Source organism: Lathamus discolor, chromosome 1 (assembly GCF_037157495.1).
Source record: "Lathamus discolor isolate bLatDis1 chromosome 1, bLatDis1.hap1, whole genome shotgun sequence".
Classification (NCBI taxonomy): domain Eukaryota; kingdom Metazoa; phylum Chordata; class Aves; order Psittaciformes; family Psittacidae; genus Lathamus; species Lathamus discolor.
The window spans coordinates 140,159,650-140,175,519 of record NC_088884.1 but is presented as its reverse complement, the minus strand read 5'-3'; the positions used below and the strand labels follow the sequence as shown (position 1 = coordinate 140,175,519).

The 15,870-nt window shown below is 42.2% G+C and overlaps 1 protein-coding gene across 11 annotated transcripts in view; it reads left to right on the top strand.

The window, feature by feature from the left end:
* LIMCH1 (LIM and calponin homology domains 1) overlaps positions 1 to 13,525 on the top strand; it is a 182,299-nt gene extending 168,774 nt beyond the window's left edge. For 8 of the 11 annotated variants that reach the window (XM_065698278.1, XM_065698271.1, XM_065698263.1 and 5 more), the window contains 5 exons: positions 863 to 986; positions 2,338 to 2,424; positions 4,394 to 4,502; positions 5,405 to 5,507; positions 10,426 to 13,525. In XM_065698278.1, coding sequence (XP_065554350.1) covers positions 863 to 986; positions 2,338 to 2,424; positions 4,394 to 4,502; positions 5,405 to 5,507; positions 10,426 to 10,451 — 449 coding nt within the window. In that variant the 3' untranslated portion in view covers positions 10,452 to 13,525. The remainder of the gene's footprint in view (positions 1 to 862; positions 987 to 2,337; positions 2,425 to 4,393; positions 4,503 to 5,404; positions 5,508 to 10,425) is intronic. The other 3 variants (XM_065698296.1, XM_065698286.1, XM_065698216.1) reach the window with 1 other exon arrangement.
* Positions 13,526 to 15,870: the final 2,345 nt, after the last annotated feature.

Here is a 15,870-nt window from a genome sequence, read left to right as displayed (position 1 = left end):
AAAGGTTTGTTTTTAACTGCTTCTGCTAATCGGGGTTTCTAGGTTCTCCTCAACAGCATAGTCCCCTACAAGTATTCTGACAGCTCCTTTCTATCCCGTTACAGCATCACATCCTCTCTCTCTCCTTAAGTCCTTAAATAGTCATGACTACAGTTTAATTGTCAAAAAAATTATCAAAAATAGGTAACAGGCCTTTCATAGGCCCCAGTAAAGTTTTCCTCCTCTAAACCAGCTGGCTGGTGCACAGCAGGCTGGGGGTCGTCCCCAGCCTGTGAGCCACAGTATTCATCTGAAAGGATCCAGGCGTTGTGCTCCATCCCAAAGATGGGATGGTTGGCTGCCTGGGCATGACACAGATCATTGCATGCTGCTGGGAGCCTGTTATTGTCACTGAGCCTTGCACAACCATCTGAAACGCAGAGGAAATTGCAAGGGAATTGCCGTTTGTCAGTAGGCTCATGGACAGTAGTGACTACACCGTGTTCATCTTAATTCTTGCTACTGATAAGTTTAGATTCCCAGGCATCACTGAACTTTCAGTCTCTCTGGTGGTTCCTTCCTACAACAGAAATACTTTATTTTCCCAAGTGCTATTCGTGGACAGATGTTTGACCTCTCCTTTTCCCCCTTCCAAAACTGAGATTCAGCAGAAGGGTAGGTCATGTTGTGAAGGTGGTGCAAGGGGATGCTGTTTCATAGAGGTTTTCTGGAGCAGCAAAGCCTGTCTCTGACTTTGTGTGGGGTTTCTGAGAATTTATTTGTAAGTAACAGTATATCTCGTCTCCTTTATGGTGTGATGTCTGTAAGTATTGAGAAAAGTATATAGTCTCAAGTATTAAGATTTCCCCACCTCCCATTATAGATAACTCCTGGAATCAGCAGTTGCTGACAAAGCAGTCCCTGCATCGTGCAGATGACATTCGGCAGAGATCATTCTTGGGCCAGAGTGCGGGACAACAGCCGAGCTCTGCAGGGGAAATGAAGAGGTGAGAACACAAAATAAAGGTTGTTGCAGAGACTGAGATGTTCTGCCTGCTCTGTGCTCCCTTATATTCAAACTCAGCATTCTTTATCAGTTAATTTTCATGGGTAGTCCTGCAGTGTGAAGATGACTTTGATTCCTGGCTTTCCCACCAAGACTGCTAATGCTTAGCCACTTTGTTCCTCATTACAGGTATCCCAGTAACTGGTTTCCTGAGGGACCACAACCCACACTTGCTACTCCCTGCCTTCTTTCTCCTTAGCTCTTTAAACAATCATCTGCATAACTGTTTGTGTTATTCATTTATTTTAAGTGTCCAAGACAAACATTTACAGCTAGGAAGTGGCTAAATACCAGGGTGGGAATGTCAAGTGAAGTCTGCCTCTTTGAAGTTGGTATCCAAGAGCTTCATTCCCCAGCTTCTAAACACACATTGATTGCTGTTTTCTAGTTCTTTAAGAAGAAGGTACATAGAGATTAATATTTTCTTTCTACTGCAAATTTTGGTGAGGTTCTTTCCTTCTCTGATGCGTTGCCTGTGGTTTTCAGTAAACATTACTAAAAGGTAACACCAGTTCTTTCAGTAAACAATGGTTTTGCTTGCCTAATGTTTGCAGAAAGTATGTCTATGTAGTGAGAAAGGAGCATCTGTTTTCTCTAGGATATATATGAACACAGTCTGCAAAATGTGTTACCTCTGTGAAGCTTGTATCCAGTCAAAACTGATGTAGCTTGAGATTTGATTACCTATTTCTTGTAACTAACTGCATGTTTGAGAAAATTGTTATTTAATCTGTAAATAGCTTTAAGCAGTGAGATGTTTAATCAATCCTATGATTTCTGATAACAAAAAATATGCATAGTTTTCTCAACAAATTCTTGCAGGGTAAAATAGATACAAATAGTAATAAACCACTTTTTGGTACTCATAGCTTCCTTTTTACTCACTAAAGGGGACAGACCTTCCACCAATAAACCTTCATCTGCTCTACCAGTGTGCTTCTGAGCACATCCCCTGGCCAACAGAGAGTGCAAGGTGTGCCCTGGCTTAACCCTCCTTCACCATGGTGGTAGCAATGTTGGGTTGATAGGTGGGTAGGAGTCTGCACATGGCTGATTGCCTTGTGAGTTACCTGACTGAGCAATAGCAAGCAGACCAAGACTCAGAACCAGAAAATGTAAGCTGTTTTACATTGTACCAAAATAGCAATGCACAGCAAATATATACCTTTTTTCCTCAGATAAAATCTTTAGAGCTGGGAGTCCTGAAACCTACTGTCTAGAATTTCTTCATGCAAAACTTGTTTTTAATAGTTCGGCGGCTGTAGTAATGCATCTTCTCTCCCCTATTTTAGGGCAGGCTACCATGAGAACTTCCGTTCTGGGCCACAATCTCCCTCCTCTCCTGCTGCTCTGAGTCAGTCACCCAACAGGTACAAAAGGTCAATAAGGAATTTTGCAGACTGAATACATCTTGTAGTCACTGCCGAACTGCCGCAGTGTAAATCACATTAGTATTATGTGGATGCACTATTAATTCTTTTAAATGCTGCAATTCATAACTGTCCATGGAATAAACATGTAGCTCCCTCTCCTGTATTTCTTGCCTGCCTCAGCAATATTGTTATGTTTTCAAATAACACAGTTCAGAAAGCAGCTGTAGGACTCTGCTTGATCATTGAAATTTCAATGTAATTGAAATGGGATAATATAAGCCCCAGTCAAAGTAAGCAGTTAAGCATGAGTTCAGCACACTTGAGCCAAAGGATGTTGTCTTCATTGTAAATAGTCACATGCTTAGGATTAAGGTATGTTCTAGACATTGTCATATTTCAACACTTGCTGATTTAGAAAGAAATCCTTTCCTTAATTTCCAAAGTTAAAATACTTTTTGCTGGTTTTTTAATTTGCCTACATTCATCCTAATCTCCACCTAGAGATTTGATTCTTTCAAGGAACGAGCTGTGCAGCTTTCAGTGAGATATGTGTACCAACTCTAAATAAATGTCAACTCTAGCCTGATTGACTCACTGGCAATTTGGGGTATATTAACATCAGCTGGCTTATTAAATAAAGTAATATAACACAAAATGTAGCAATTTTTTTTTCAGTTTAAGTAACATTTCTTCTCACATTTCATGGCAAAGCCCTCCTTCTGATGCCATGACATGGAACTATTGGGATTTTTTTATGTGAACTATTTCTTCTGTTTGGATAATTGTAGCTGCAGGTTTGGTGGGATTTCAGATCATTTCTAGCTACATGTAGCTAGTTGTGGTAGCTGCTTCTTATTATTTAGCAGCTGTATTCTGATGTAAGATCCTTTCCCAAGATCTTTTCCTGAAATGAATTTTAGTTTTGGAAGCAATGGAGGGGTGTAATTCATTGTTCCAATACAACTTCAGCAAAGTTCTCTAAAAAATTTCCCAAAGCACTTTATTCTTTCATTTGACTCTAACTTCTTATAATAACTCCGATAGTGGAGAAAAAGTGAAAACAAAGGTAGATTGAAGCAATGCAGAGGGTTTCAGCCCTGGTTGAAAAAAGCATGGATTACACATAATCATAAGGTATCCCTCTGGTCTCAGGTTCATCTCACTAGGCAAACATCAGTTCTGGCAGGCTGGCAGACAGGTGGAAACGGAAGAGAGTGAAACACGGAAGCGTACACCTGCACTGCTATTAAAACCATTATGAAGAAGGGTACCAGTTATTCCTGGGGCCCTGATCTCTCACACAGCTGTCATTAAACAGCTGATTTACTTAAGAGCTTAAGGAGAGAGTTGAAGCATTTTTGCATTGCAGATGGAGGTATAGTTTCAGCTTTACTCCAAGTAGGTGTAACACTGACAAGCATGTAGCTGCAGCAGCATAGAATAAAATTAGGTAGCAAGAGGCTGGTGCCTGCTCTGTGCTACTGCAGTGATTCTGCTGCTGTTGACTTCACCAGCTTGTTTGGGTGCGAGAGCAGCCTCCCTGCCTTCTGGCTGAAGTAAGCAAACCCATCTGCAAACAAATTGAAAAAATCCCAGGCTGAAAGTCTGGCTCAGTTAATTTGTGTGAATATCTGCTTTGATTGCTGTGACATTGACTAGGTCTACACAATCCATGGGCATGGTTCCAGACCTCTGTTAAGACACTTGCATCTCCTTGATCTAGCACAGCAGACTGGGAGGGAAATGGGTCTGAGCTGCTGTGCATTCAAGCATTTTAAGACCTCTGCTTGCTAGTCTGCAAGGCAGATACGCAGGCTGATTCAGCACCATGGCTGAAGGGTCAATGCATATTTATGTGAAACCCCACAGTGCTCCTTCCTCCCATCCTCTCCCTTTACATAACCTTTGCAAACATTTGGCTACATTTTAGCAGCAGTTGCTGTTCTGTTTGCTTAAAGTGGTGTTTGTCTCCTAGGTCTGTCAGCGGAAAGAAGCTTTGTTCTACCTGTGGGCTTCCTCTTGGAAAAGGAGCTGCCATGATTATTGAAACACTTGGTCTTTATTTCCATATTCAGTGCTTCAGGGTATGTCTCTTTCTTGTTTTATTAAGAAAAATCTCAAGTCATGCACCGTGTGAAGAGACAGTATATTCAGGGGTGCAGATGTGAAATGGAAAATGAGAGGACCAAAGGATTTGCTTGTTTGTTATGTGTTTGTGTGTGTGTGTTTGTTTCTAGAGAAGTGGAAGCAATGCAGCTAATGTGTTATTATGCTGTCAGACATACTAATTGGACTAAAACATGTCATTTATCAAGCAAACTTAGCTTCCTCACAGAGGGAAGTATAACTTCCCTTGTGTACTCACTGGTTTTTAAATTACCTTGTAATTTGTTTTTCTCTTTTCCTCAAAAAATATGGTCAGTCCCAAAGCTACCTTTGATCTGACCCATGGTTGTAAAGCTTTGACTATGGAATGGGTGATGTATTCTGGCTTTCACCAAAGTTCTCATCAGGAATTCTTCTTGACTGTTCTTAAGTATTTCAGTCTAGAAATGACTCAGGATAGTGTTCTCTAGGGAACTCAGAAAGTGACCATTTCCATTATTTCTGGACCAATTGGTACTGGACATTTGTGAAGCCTTTTTTGGTTGTAGACATTTACTCAAACTAAACCTCTGGCTTCTCTAAGATTTGTCCATCACGAATGGGCTGGCTCCAGAATGCAATGTTAAAATCAGATGTCCCTTAAAATCAGTAGACTTTTGTGTAAGTGGAGACTGCTGAAATCCAGTCTTAAATACTGCTGGTTCTACAAAAACTCTTTAACTGATGTGCAGTGCTCCCCAGGAGTATGGGCTGGGTTCTGGGGGTTTAGGGGTTTTTTTACTGTTCCAAGAACTATTGGAACAAAAGTCAAAATTTGGAAAGAGTTGTGACAAACAGTAGGGCATGATCTCTCTTACTTTCTCTGTTCTTCAATTGACAGTGTGGCATTTGCAAGGGACAGCTGGGAGATGCAGCAAGTGGAACAGATGTCAGGATTAGAAATGGTCTTCTTAACTGCAATGATTGTTATATCCGATCCAGAAGTGAGTACCAAATCCTATCTGAAGGACAATGAACTTTAACAGTACTGTTGCCATGATTTTAACTGATGGGTTTGTCTCCTCTTGGCTTTGCCACTCAGGCATAGTTTCATCATGGTAAGGGGAACCTTCCTGTGCCATTTTAATCATCATCTTGTATCAAAAAAAATACTTCCTAGCCCATTAAATCTTGCCCAGAGGATCTCTGCTCAGCAATAATAGACTTAAAAGCTGTTTCTGTGCATAGATATAAACTACACTGTGCACACATACTGCATGTCGCCAGTGTCATCAGTGATATGAGATGGGCAGTGCCCATGCTGCTTCTACTCTGTGGAAATGAGTAAAAATGCAGGAAAAAAAAAACAGATGGGAGGAGTCATAGAATCAGAATCATCAAATCAACTACTTTGGAAAAGACCTTTAAGATCATCAAGTCAAACCATTACCCCAGGACTGCCAAGACCACCCACTAAACCATGTCGCTAAGGTCCTCATCTACACAGTTTTTGAACACTTCCAGGGATGGTGGTTCCACAACTTCCCTGGGCAGCCTGTTCCAATGCCGGATCACCCTTTTGATGAAGAATTTTTTAATAAATCCAATCTAAATCTCCCCTGGCACAGCTTGAGGCCATCACCTCTTGTCCTATCACTTGTTACTTGGAGAAGAGACCAACCACAATCTCCTTTCAGGTAGTTGTAGAAAGTGATAAGGTTACCCCTGAGGCTTCTCTTCTCCAGGCTAAACAGCCCCAGTTCCCTCAGCTGTTCCTCATTAGACTTGTGCTCCAGACCCTTCACCAACTTTGTTGTCCTTCTCTGGACCTGCTCTAGCACCTCAATGTCTGTCTTGTAGTGTGGGGCCCAGAACTAAGCACAGGATTCAAGGTTGCAGCCTCACCAGTGCCCAGTACACGTGGATGATCACTGCCCTGGCCCTGCTGGCCACACTATTGCTGATACAGGCCAGGATGCCATTGGCCTTCTTGGCTGCCTGGGCACAAGCTGGCTGATGTTCAGTGGCCATCAGTCAGCACCCCAAGGTCCTTTTGAGTCAAGCAGCTTTCCAGCCTCTCTTCTCCAAGCCTATAGCGTTGCATGGGGTTGTTGTGGCCCGAGTGCAGGACCCGGCACTTTGCCTTGTTGTACCTCATACCATTGGCTACAGCCCATTGATTCAGCCTGTCCAGGCCCCTCTGCAGAGCCTCCCTATCCTTCAACAGATCAAGACTCCTGCCCAACCTGGTGTCATCTGCAAATTTACTGAGGGCACACTCAATCCCCTCATCCAGATCATCAATGAAGATGTGAAACAACACTGGCCCTAACAGAGCCCTGAGAACACCACTAGTGACCGGTCGCCAACTAGATGTGACACCATTTATCACCACTCTTTGGGCTCTGCCATCCAGCCAGTTTCCTACCCAGTGAAGAATACAGCCATTCAGGCCATGAGCCATGAGCAGCCAGTGTCTCCAGGAGAATGCTGTGGGAGACAGTGTCAAATGCTTTACTGAAATCCAAATAGACAATGTCCACAGCCGCTCCCTCATTAACCAGGTGGGTCACCTTACTGTAGAAGAACCCATGAATTTCATGAACCCATGCTGCTGGGCTTCCATTTTCCCGCACATGCTTTATGATCTCACTTAGGATCATCTGCTCCATGATGTTCTCTGGCACTGAGCTCAGGCTGACAGGCCTTTAATTTCCAGGGTCTTTCTTCCTGCCCTTTCTGTAGAGAGGCATCACACTGGCCAACCTCCAGTCCTCGAGGACCTGCCTACTAGAACAGGACTGCTGAGAAATGATGGAGAGTGTCTTAGCAAGCTCCTCTGCCAGCTCCTTCAGCACTTTTGGGTAACCCATCCAGCCCTGTAGACTTGAGTATGTCCAAGTGGAACAGGAGGTTGCTAACCATTTCTTCCTGAATTATGGGGACTTCAGTCAGCTCCCCATGTCTGACACCCAGCTCAGGGAACTGAGTACCCTGAGCATGGCTGGTGTGGCTATTAAAGATTGAAGCAAAAGCAGCATTAAGTACCTCAGCCTTTTCCTCAGCCTCAGTCATTAGGTTTCTCCTAGTACCCGGTACAGGATTGAGGTTCTGCTTGGCCTCCTTTTATTGCTGATGTATTTGTAAAAGTACTTTTTGTTATCTTTTATGACAGTGGCTAAATTTAGTTCCAGCTGTGCCTTCACCTTTCTAACTTTCTCTCTACATAACCTAACAACATCCTTGTTGTAACAACATGTTGTAACAATATCCTAACAACAGCATAGGGTGACAGTCCCTTTTTCCACAGGTGGTAAATGCTCTGTTCTTTTCCTGAGTTCAAGCACTGTCTCCCTGTTCAGCTAGGCTGGTCTTCCTCCCTGCCGGTTTGATTTTTGGCACATAGAGACTGCCTGCTCCTGTGCCTTAAGGATTTCATTCTTGAAGAGTGTCCAGCCTTTCCAGAGCCGTTTGTCTTTCAGTAATGTTTCCCAAGGAATTCTGCCAACCAGCATCCTAAACAGGCCAAAGTCAGCCCTCCAGAAGTCTAAGGTGGAGGTTTTCCTGACCTTCTTCTGACTTCTCTAAGGATTGAAAATTCAATCATTTGGTGATGACTTTGCTCAAGATGGCCTCCAAGCATCAAATCTAGCCAGGCATCTCCCCTAGTTGGCTCACTAACCAGCTGGGTTAGGAAGTTATCTTCCACACCCTCCAAGAACCTCACGGATTGTTTCTTCTCTGCTGTACTGTACTTCCAGCAGACACCTGGTAAGCTGAAGTCCCCCACGAGAAAAAGGGCAAATGACCATGAAACTTCTCCCAGTTGTTTGAAGAACACTTCATCTGTAGCTTCATCCTGGATAGGTGGTCTAGAACAAACTCCTACCAGGGTATCTGCTTGGGTGGCAACATAACCCCACCACCGGTTTTCCTTGCCTATCCCTTCTGGAGGGCCTGTAGCCATCCATTGCAGCACTCTAATCACGCAAACCATTCTATCACATTTCTGTGATGGTGATTATGTCATGATCTCCTTGCTGCACAATGGCTTCCAGCTCCTCCTGTTGCCTATGCTGTGGGCATTGGCGCAAACACGTTTAAGTTGCCCTGTGGATCTGGATTGTGGAATCACTGCCTTCCTGCTACTTGTAACTGTTCAGTATATTCACTGCCTACAGTCCTACCTGCTAAGTGGAGATACAGAGCTCTCCTCACTTACTGCCTCTGCTCTTCTCCCTCAGAAGCAGTGGCTGTAGAAATCTAGGAGTAGGAAAAGTACCTACCTGACTTTGCCAGTGCAAGAATGGGTACTTTTTTTGTTTCAGGAGAGTGCTATTTCGCCGTCAGCAGAGCTAGAGGGTGCTGTTGTATAACTGTTTGTTTGGTGGTTGGTTTGGGCCTTTTTTTATTTCTGCTGAGAAATGTTAGCAACTTTTTATTATTATTTCTTTAAACTGACACATTTAGAAATAGCTTTTCCCCTTCAGGCTTGATACTATAAACCTGCCTCATCTGGATGAGGTCCTGACCCGTAAAAAGCACGTTTACACATCTATCTTTACACAAAAAAAAAAAGAGGAAGGTGATAAAAGTCACATTTTCCTTTTCTTCCTAATCCTTTTTGCTTAAATAAAAACTGAGGTCTCTTAAGGATAGATGAAGGCTCAAATAAATTATTTATCAACTTATAAACTGTAGAAATCACCCCCTCCATCATCATTTCTATAGCAACGGTGCTGGAAAATGCAGTACAGAGCTGTGTATAGTGCTTCATGCAGTAAGGTTTTGCATTTGTACATACCTAGCACGATGGTAACCAAGTCCATGACAGAGGAAATAGGTTTTGAGGAAATGTATGGTTCCTGAAGAATAATAATGGCAAGGATTTGTCTTCTTTCCCATAAATTGCCTTTTCCTGCTCTGTTTGCTCCTCATGCAAAATCTCAAAATATGAGTTAACTAAATTTAAGTTACACTGGCTCTTGTTGACTGTTTCAAAGGGACTGATTTTGGTAGAACTGCAAATATGGTTAATTGCTCATTTTTAACTAGAATTTGATGGACTCCACATCTGAAATGAAGAATAAAATGGTGCAATGTTGGTGTCATGCCTTTCAGTTCTGGGAAGTCTGATGTTAAGTGTAAAACCAGTTGCTTGACTGCACAGCTCATGCCTTCCTGCCCCTATGGCTACATCTGAAAACCTGTGCAGCAGTGCGTGCTGTCTCTGACCCACCCGGAATTAATCAGTACTGTTTTGAGATGCTTAGGCACATGTTCATTAAATGTTTTGGCTGCCAGAAACTTATTTGAAACTGTGGATGATTCTGTTTCAAAATAAGTTATCAAAAACCTTAAAAGAGAAAAACATTAAAGATTATATAGTGGTTCAAGGTCTGAAATATTTCTGTTCTTCAAATAAATTTGGATGGGGTTTTATTGGTTATTTCTCTACGGCAAAGCCTCAGAAGACCCTGATTTCTGAGCACCAAAGTCAAAGGCGAGAAGTAAATCAATGAGATTCCCTGTGTGGCCAAATAACACAAGGGCTCTGAATTGCCACGTAACAAACATCAGGCATAGCTAAAGATGACTCATCAGTCCTTTGCTTTACTATTTTGCCACTGCAGACCCTGAAAGTACGTATACACCCAAGTGCTTTGGGGGGAAAATGAAATAAAAATGCATGCAGAATGCATTCATCCATGTGGCATGGAAAATATATTTCCACTGGAGCAATGCTGAATTCTGCTTTGCAGTTAGTGCCCCAGCCCCACAGGAAGAAAGAGAAGCAGGGCACAAATTATATATGTTTCCAGATGCAATTTTTTTTAATTGTAGAGATCATAGGAGGAAAAGCCTATGTATGTTTATTAAAAATTGTCAACTAATGACTTGTTTTGGTTTTGTTTTACCCAGCTGCTGGACAGCCAACTACATTGTGACATGACTTTCAGTCCTAAAAAGCTTTCAAGAAGGAACTCTGTTCTCGTATGTGTCGGCTGCCTCCAGACAATCACTTGTAAGAGCTTGAATCCATGGACATCATGGCTCTCATCTCATTTTGTAAAACTCACAGAAAAGCTGCACCTGCTTCTTTAAAATGCAATATATTGGGTTTTCCCTTTCTTAAGAAATTTGCAAAATATGTGTGACCGTGTTTGGGAAGGCAAAGCCTATTAAAAAAATCCCACCTTTCAGGTATGCTTATGATTTCCAGCCTGTTACCTTGTTCTTTTGAAAATAATAAGAAAATAAACATGCAATGAAGCTGTTTTGTTTTAATTTTCCTAGGAATTAAAAAGTTTAAGTTTACAGAACCTTTACAGAATATGCCAACTGAGCTGAGAAGTAATTTTAAGATAATATCTAATCAATAAATTTGAAAAACTAAACATCACAGCACGACTTCTCTGTTATAACTGAAGCTATATCTTTTTTTATACAGAGACTAGTTTGATAATACATCCTGTAATTCTGAAGCATTTTGTGTTTATATTACCTTCAGTGGAGGGTAGGCGTTATACAAATAAATTATTGCACCTTTAGTGATAGGATTTTTTTGTGTACCTCAAGTAATGTTCATGACTATAGCTTAATATTCTCTCAAATAAAGATTTCTTCATTAAACCTAAAGACTGTATACCACTAACGATGGCAAGATTCCCATTAGGAGCAATCCTTCTTACTAAGTTCAGCAGCCCATGGTGTTATTAAACTTGATGAGAGGTGATGTGGGAGAGAGGTGGCCAAGTGGGCAGACACAGCTGAATTACGAGTCTCTGAACTGCAGTTTGATGCTATGGTGAAGCTTCTGTCTTTGGTGTGTAACATGCTTATTGATGCTCTGAGCTGGTTTGAGATCTAGTCATTCACTTTCAAACATTATGGTTGGTTGAAGCCTAATGCAGAGAAACACATGTGGTCTGGGTGCCCTCCAGAGCAGAGAACGGAACAGCTTTGAGCCTGTGTTCCTACAAACACTACCTTGATAAAGTCAGCAAAATCCAGGAGTGTGGAAGGCAGGCAGGGAGGAGGCTGGCAGCAGTATGGGAAAAGGACTTAATTTGCCTGTATTTTCATTTTTGTGTTTTGATCAAGCAGAGTTCCTTACTAAAGTGATCCAGCAGCTCACTGAAACAGTGGTCAGAGCTGTGTCATTTCGTCTGCAATGCACAGACAAAGTTAGGGGTGTGTTGCAATTGTAAATTATCTAAGCGTTTTTTGGTAAACAGTTATTGGAAATATCCCATTTGTGCAGTTATAATCAACTTAAAATGGAAAAACAAATCTACTTATTCTGCCTTAAAACTGATAAAACTAAATTAATAGAGATGTATTTTATCTACATGTACATCCATTGTCTTTTGATGTGTTGGTAAATGAAAATGAAGCGGCTATTAGGGAAGCAATACATTTGAGTTGTTCTCTAGCTAGCAACTATGTATTTAAATGCTAGACAGTTGCTTGCATGTGAGTTGCATACCCATGCAAAACTGCGTGTCATTGAAAACCCATATATGATGTTATCCTTGGAGGACATTGTGACTATCTGCTGAAAAGTGACATGTTACTTCCTTAATATTGTGCCTTAGAAAATGCAAAGCTGTTGCACACAGTCAGTGATGACTTATGGATGCAATAAATCCAAAAAGCTGGAGTCCTTCATGGACTTCACCTGGGGAATATTTTTAAATAAAAAAAAAAAATCAGACAAAGGTTTTGGAAACGTCAGTGATGTCCAATATTTTGATCAACCATCCGCATGATTTACTGTTAAAGGGTTTTGATAACCAGGATACTTACTCTTTGCATGTGGTCGTCATAACATTTTCCCACAAATAATGCTTAACATGGGAATTCAAGAAGCAGATTTTATAACTGACTTTGTAGATCTGTATAACTCCATGAGCTGCAATAAGGATATGTGAATATATGATGTCTAGGCCTAATTTTTAAACAAGGCTGTGCATGCTTGTGTGTCTGTTTGGTTTAAGTCACTACCACTGCTTCACCCATGTGATAGAGTTTAGATGTGCAAATAAATCCCCAGGCGTATCAAAGGGTTGGTTGTCATGCGGGTTAGATCCGCTTCTCATTCACGTTAGGGGTAAGTGCCCCAAGGGCTTAGGAGCATGGTTGGGGCTAAAATGCATGGACAGGGGTGGGGGGTATGCATCACACTGCGGACACACCACTGGGTCTCTGAAGCTGCTTAGAAATTGATCCCAGTGTCTATCAGTTAGTTTCATATATGCATGTTTTAGCAAAGTTGACTGTATGTAAAGTGAAATGAAGCAGCGTTCTCAGATGATGATTTTTCCCCCTAACAAACATCTCTTCACCAGCACAGAATAATTCTAAACAGTTTTCTAAGTTATACTTGGCAACTGCTTATGTTTGATTTTGTATTTCCTTTGAAGTCGTATCTGACAAATTCATTCAGGCTAAGATTTCTTCTCCTTTTTTTTTTTCTTTTTCCAGTTTAAACACATAAATATCATGATACATTTCTTATTAGGAACTTTGAGCACAAAAAAAGCAAAACACTTTACTGCATTTGAACTACAATGTAAATATATTTGTTGCAAAAAATGATTTCTTATTGCTAAGCAAATACAATGTATGTAATGGGGTTTAGATATTTCAGAATTCATTTAGCCTCTTACTGCTTCGGAGAACCTGAACAGGTGTCATAACCCATCTGTATTTTACAACCCTATTTTCCATGGTGTATTTTTCCTTACTCTTGCTATGTAGTGTTGTTGATGCAGTACATCTGTAGTTCTTGGTGAATGTCCTAAAGGTTGGTGAACCAGAAGCAGGCCATCCTTATCTGCATGTCCCTTCAAGGACAAGGATTGCTGTCCTAGCTGGGGCTAATGTCGAATACCAGTTACACTAATCTTCCCTCTATTTTATTTATTCTAAAATGCCTCTGGAAATTAGGAAAACTTGTCTAAAATGCAACAGCTTTTATAGTAAATGTCTGTTTATAAATAAAATGTTGATTACCTTTGGTGGTGTTGATTTTACTTATTATTAACTAGCTTCAATTGCATACGATGTGTCTGTAACTCCATGAGCTGCATTAAGGATATGTGACTATATGGTGTCTGAGCCTAATTTTCAAATGAGTCCATGCTTGCTTGTGCATCTGTTTGGTGTTAAGTCACTCCCACACTGCAGAATGTGTACATCCCACTGGAAAAAGCTTCTGCAGCATTGGGGTATGCTGAACCAAGCTATATTCCACAAAACCTAGTATATGGATAGAGACAGTCAAGAAAACATACTTGAGATGGGACAGTACCCTATGGATTGCTACTGTAAGCTGTAGCTGAGTATTTACAAGAGCATGTGTGTCTATCATGGTAAAAGATGAACAGAGATAGCTTTCTGTGAGTCAAACCCAAAGTCCTCAGAATATCTTTTACTGATGTTGACGGACTGTGGTTCAGACTTTGACTCAATAAAGCACTTTATGCACTGCAAAGCTAAACATGTGCTTGGTTAATTCGATTTTTGCATAGCCAGGCTTCTTGAGTTTGTGCTTAGTTTTGCATGCGCTGAGGTATCTCTCTAGTTCTTGAATCCCAGTAAGCATGTGGCTTCATGAGTAACCAGCGGAAAGTTCACCCAGAATTTTAAACTACTAACTTCCTCTGTTTCTTCCTTTTAATTGGGTCTTCAATGGATGACGGGTTTGGTTGTGTGCCAGAAGCGCATCTTGGCTGTTAGATGAGTCATGGGAAGCACTGACAATTTAATTTTTTGAAAGCAGACTTTTGTCCTGGTGCCTTAATGGAAATGGTAGTGGGGTTATGTTATTGCTGTGTGTATGTCTCTGAATGGAGGGCCAGCTTTGGTCTGGGGTGGAATGCTGGGGTTCCTGGTGACACGCTCCAGTCTGTGGGAGCAGTTCGCTGCCACTGCAGGTTGCTCTGAGGCTGGATTTGGGGGCAGGCAGACAGCTATTTCTGCTGCAGCAGCTCTGCACCAAGGTTGCTGGGCACTCAGACAAGCATAGGTTTGGTGACTATGGCCTTTGTGAGCCAAAGCAAATGGTGGAAATCCTGGTATGATTCTTTTATTATTTTCTGATGAATGGAACCCAGCAGCTCTGACCTGCCCAGTGTCATCTATGGTCCTAAAAGGGCACCGATGGGGGTGCACACCACAGTCGCTGATTTACTGCCAAAATAATTCCACAAACCTTGTGAAAGGGGAGTTGTGTCACCTGCTCACCTCACCAACTTCTTCATCTGCAGGTAGCAAAGGCTGCCAGGAGGTCCCTGAGGGAGACCATCCTGCTAACGGGGCCTTGGCATGCTCCAGGAGAGGACGAAGCTTGCCCAGCAGCAGGATGAAGCTGGGAGCATAAGCTAAAAATAGGGGGTGGTGTGGGAGAGGAATCGGTTATTACAGCTGAGGTTCAGACATGGAGGCAGAGGATACCCCATGCAAAGGGGGATGTGTGCCAGGTGCCCCAGGAGAGCTCTGTGCCTGCTCCACACCCAATCCAGGTGTGATGCCTCCATCCCTCCCTCCCCTTGCCAGCCGGGCAGGAGGAGGGGTCAGTTCCATTCAAGGCATCCTTGCTCCAGGGTCCAGCCAACCCCCTCTGTTTTGCTCCTTGTTTTCTCTCTGTAGCGAGTGTTTTGGTGCAGAGATCATCAGCAAACACAGCCAGGTGCTGGTAGCTGCTGGAGGCTCTAGGCACAGGTAATGAACAGCAGTAGCTTGCTCATCTCATGAGTACTGATCCTTATCCAGACAGCTCTTCTGGGGGATAGTTAGAAGCAGGCAGCTACCACTTTGTTCAGAAAATTAGCTTTAGGTACAGCTCTTGCTGCCCAGTTTTGGAAAGATGCGGTCTCAGATGGATCCCCTTCCTGAAGCTGGTACTTAATAAACCTTGCAGGGAGCGGGGGGGACTTTTCTCACCCCTAGTCTCTGCTCTCTTGAGAAAAGGTTGGGTAAATGGGAAACAAGATGACAAAATGCTTATTTTCAGAGGCACATCTGCAGTGAAAAGCAGAAGGGGCTCTGGACACTGGAAGTGAGCAGATGAGCACCGTTTGCCTGCGAAAAAAAGATGCAAGAGAAATACATCTCCTGTAAAGACAAACAGGACTCCTGTATACCTCTAAAAGCCTCCGATACGAATGTAATTTCATCTGAATTTCCTGATAAGGGGAAATGGCTAAACTGGAAGCCACACAAATTTTTCTAACAGTAAGAGCCCAAAATAGAGATAATACAAGGTGGGCTGCGACTTTTCTCACGGTATGATGTGGGGTTGGTATTTTGGGGGGGTTGTGCTTTCTTCTTCATCTTTGTTATAAAACGTAGCATGAGTTA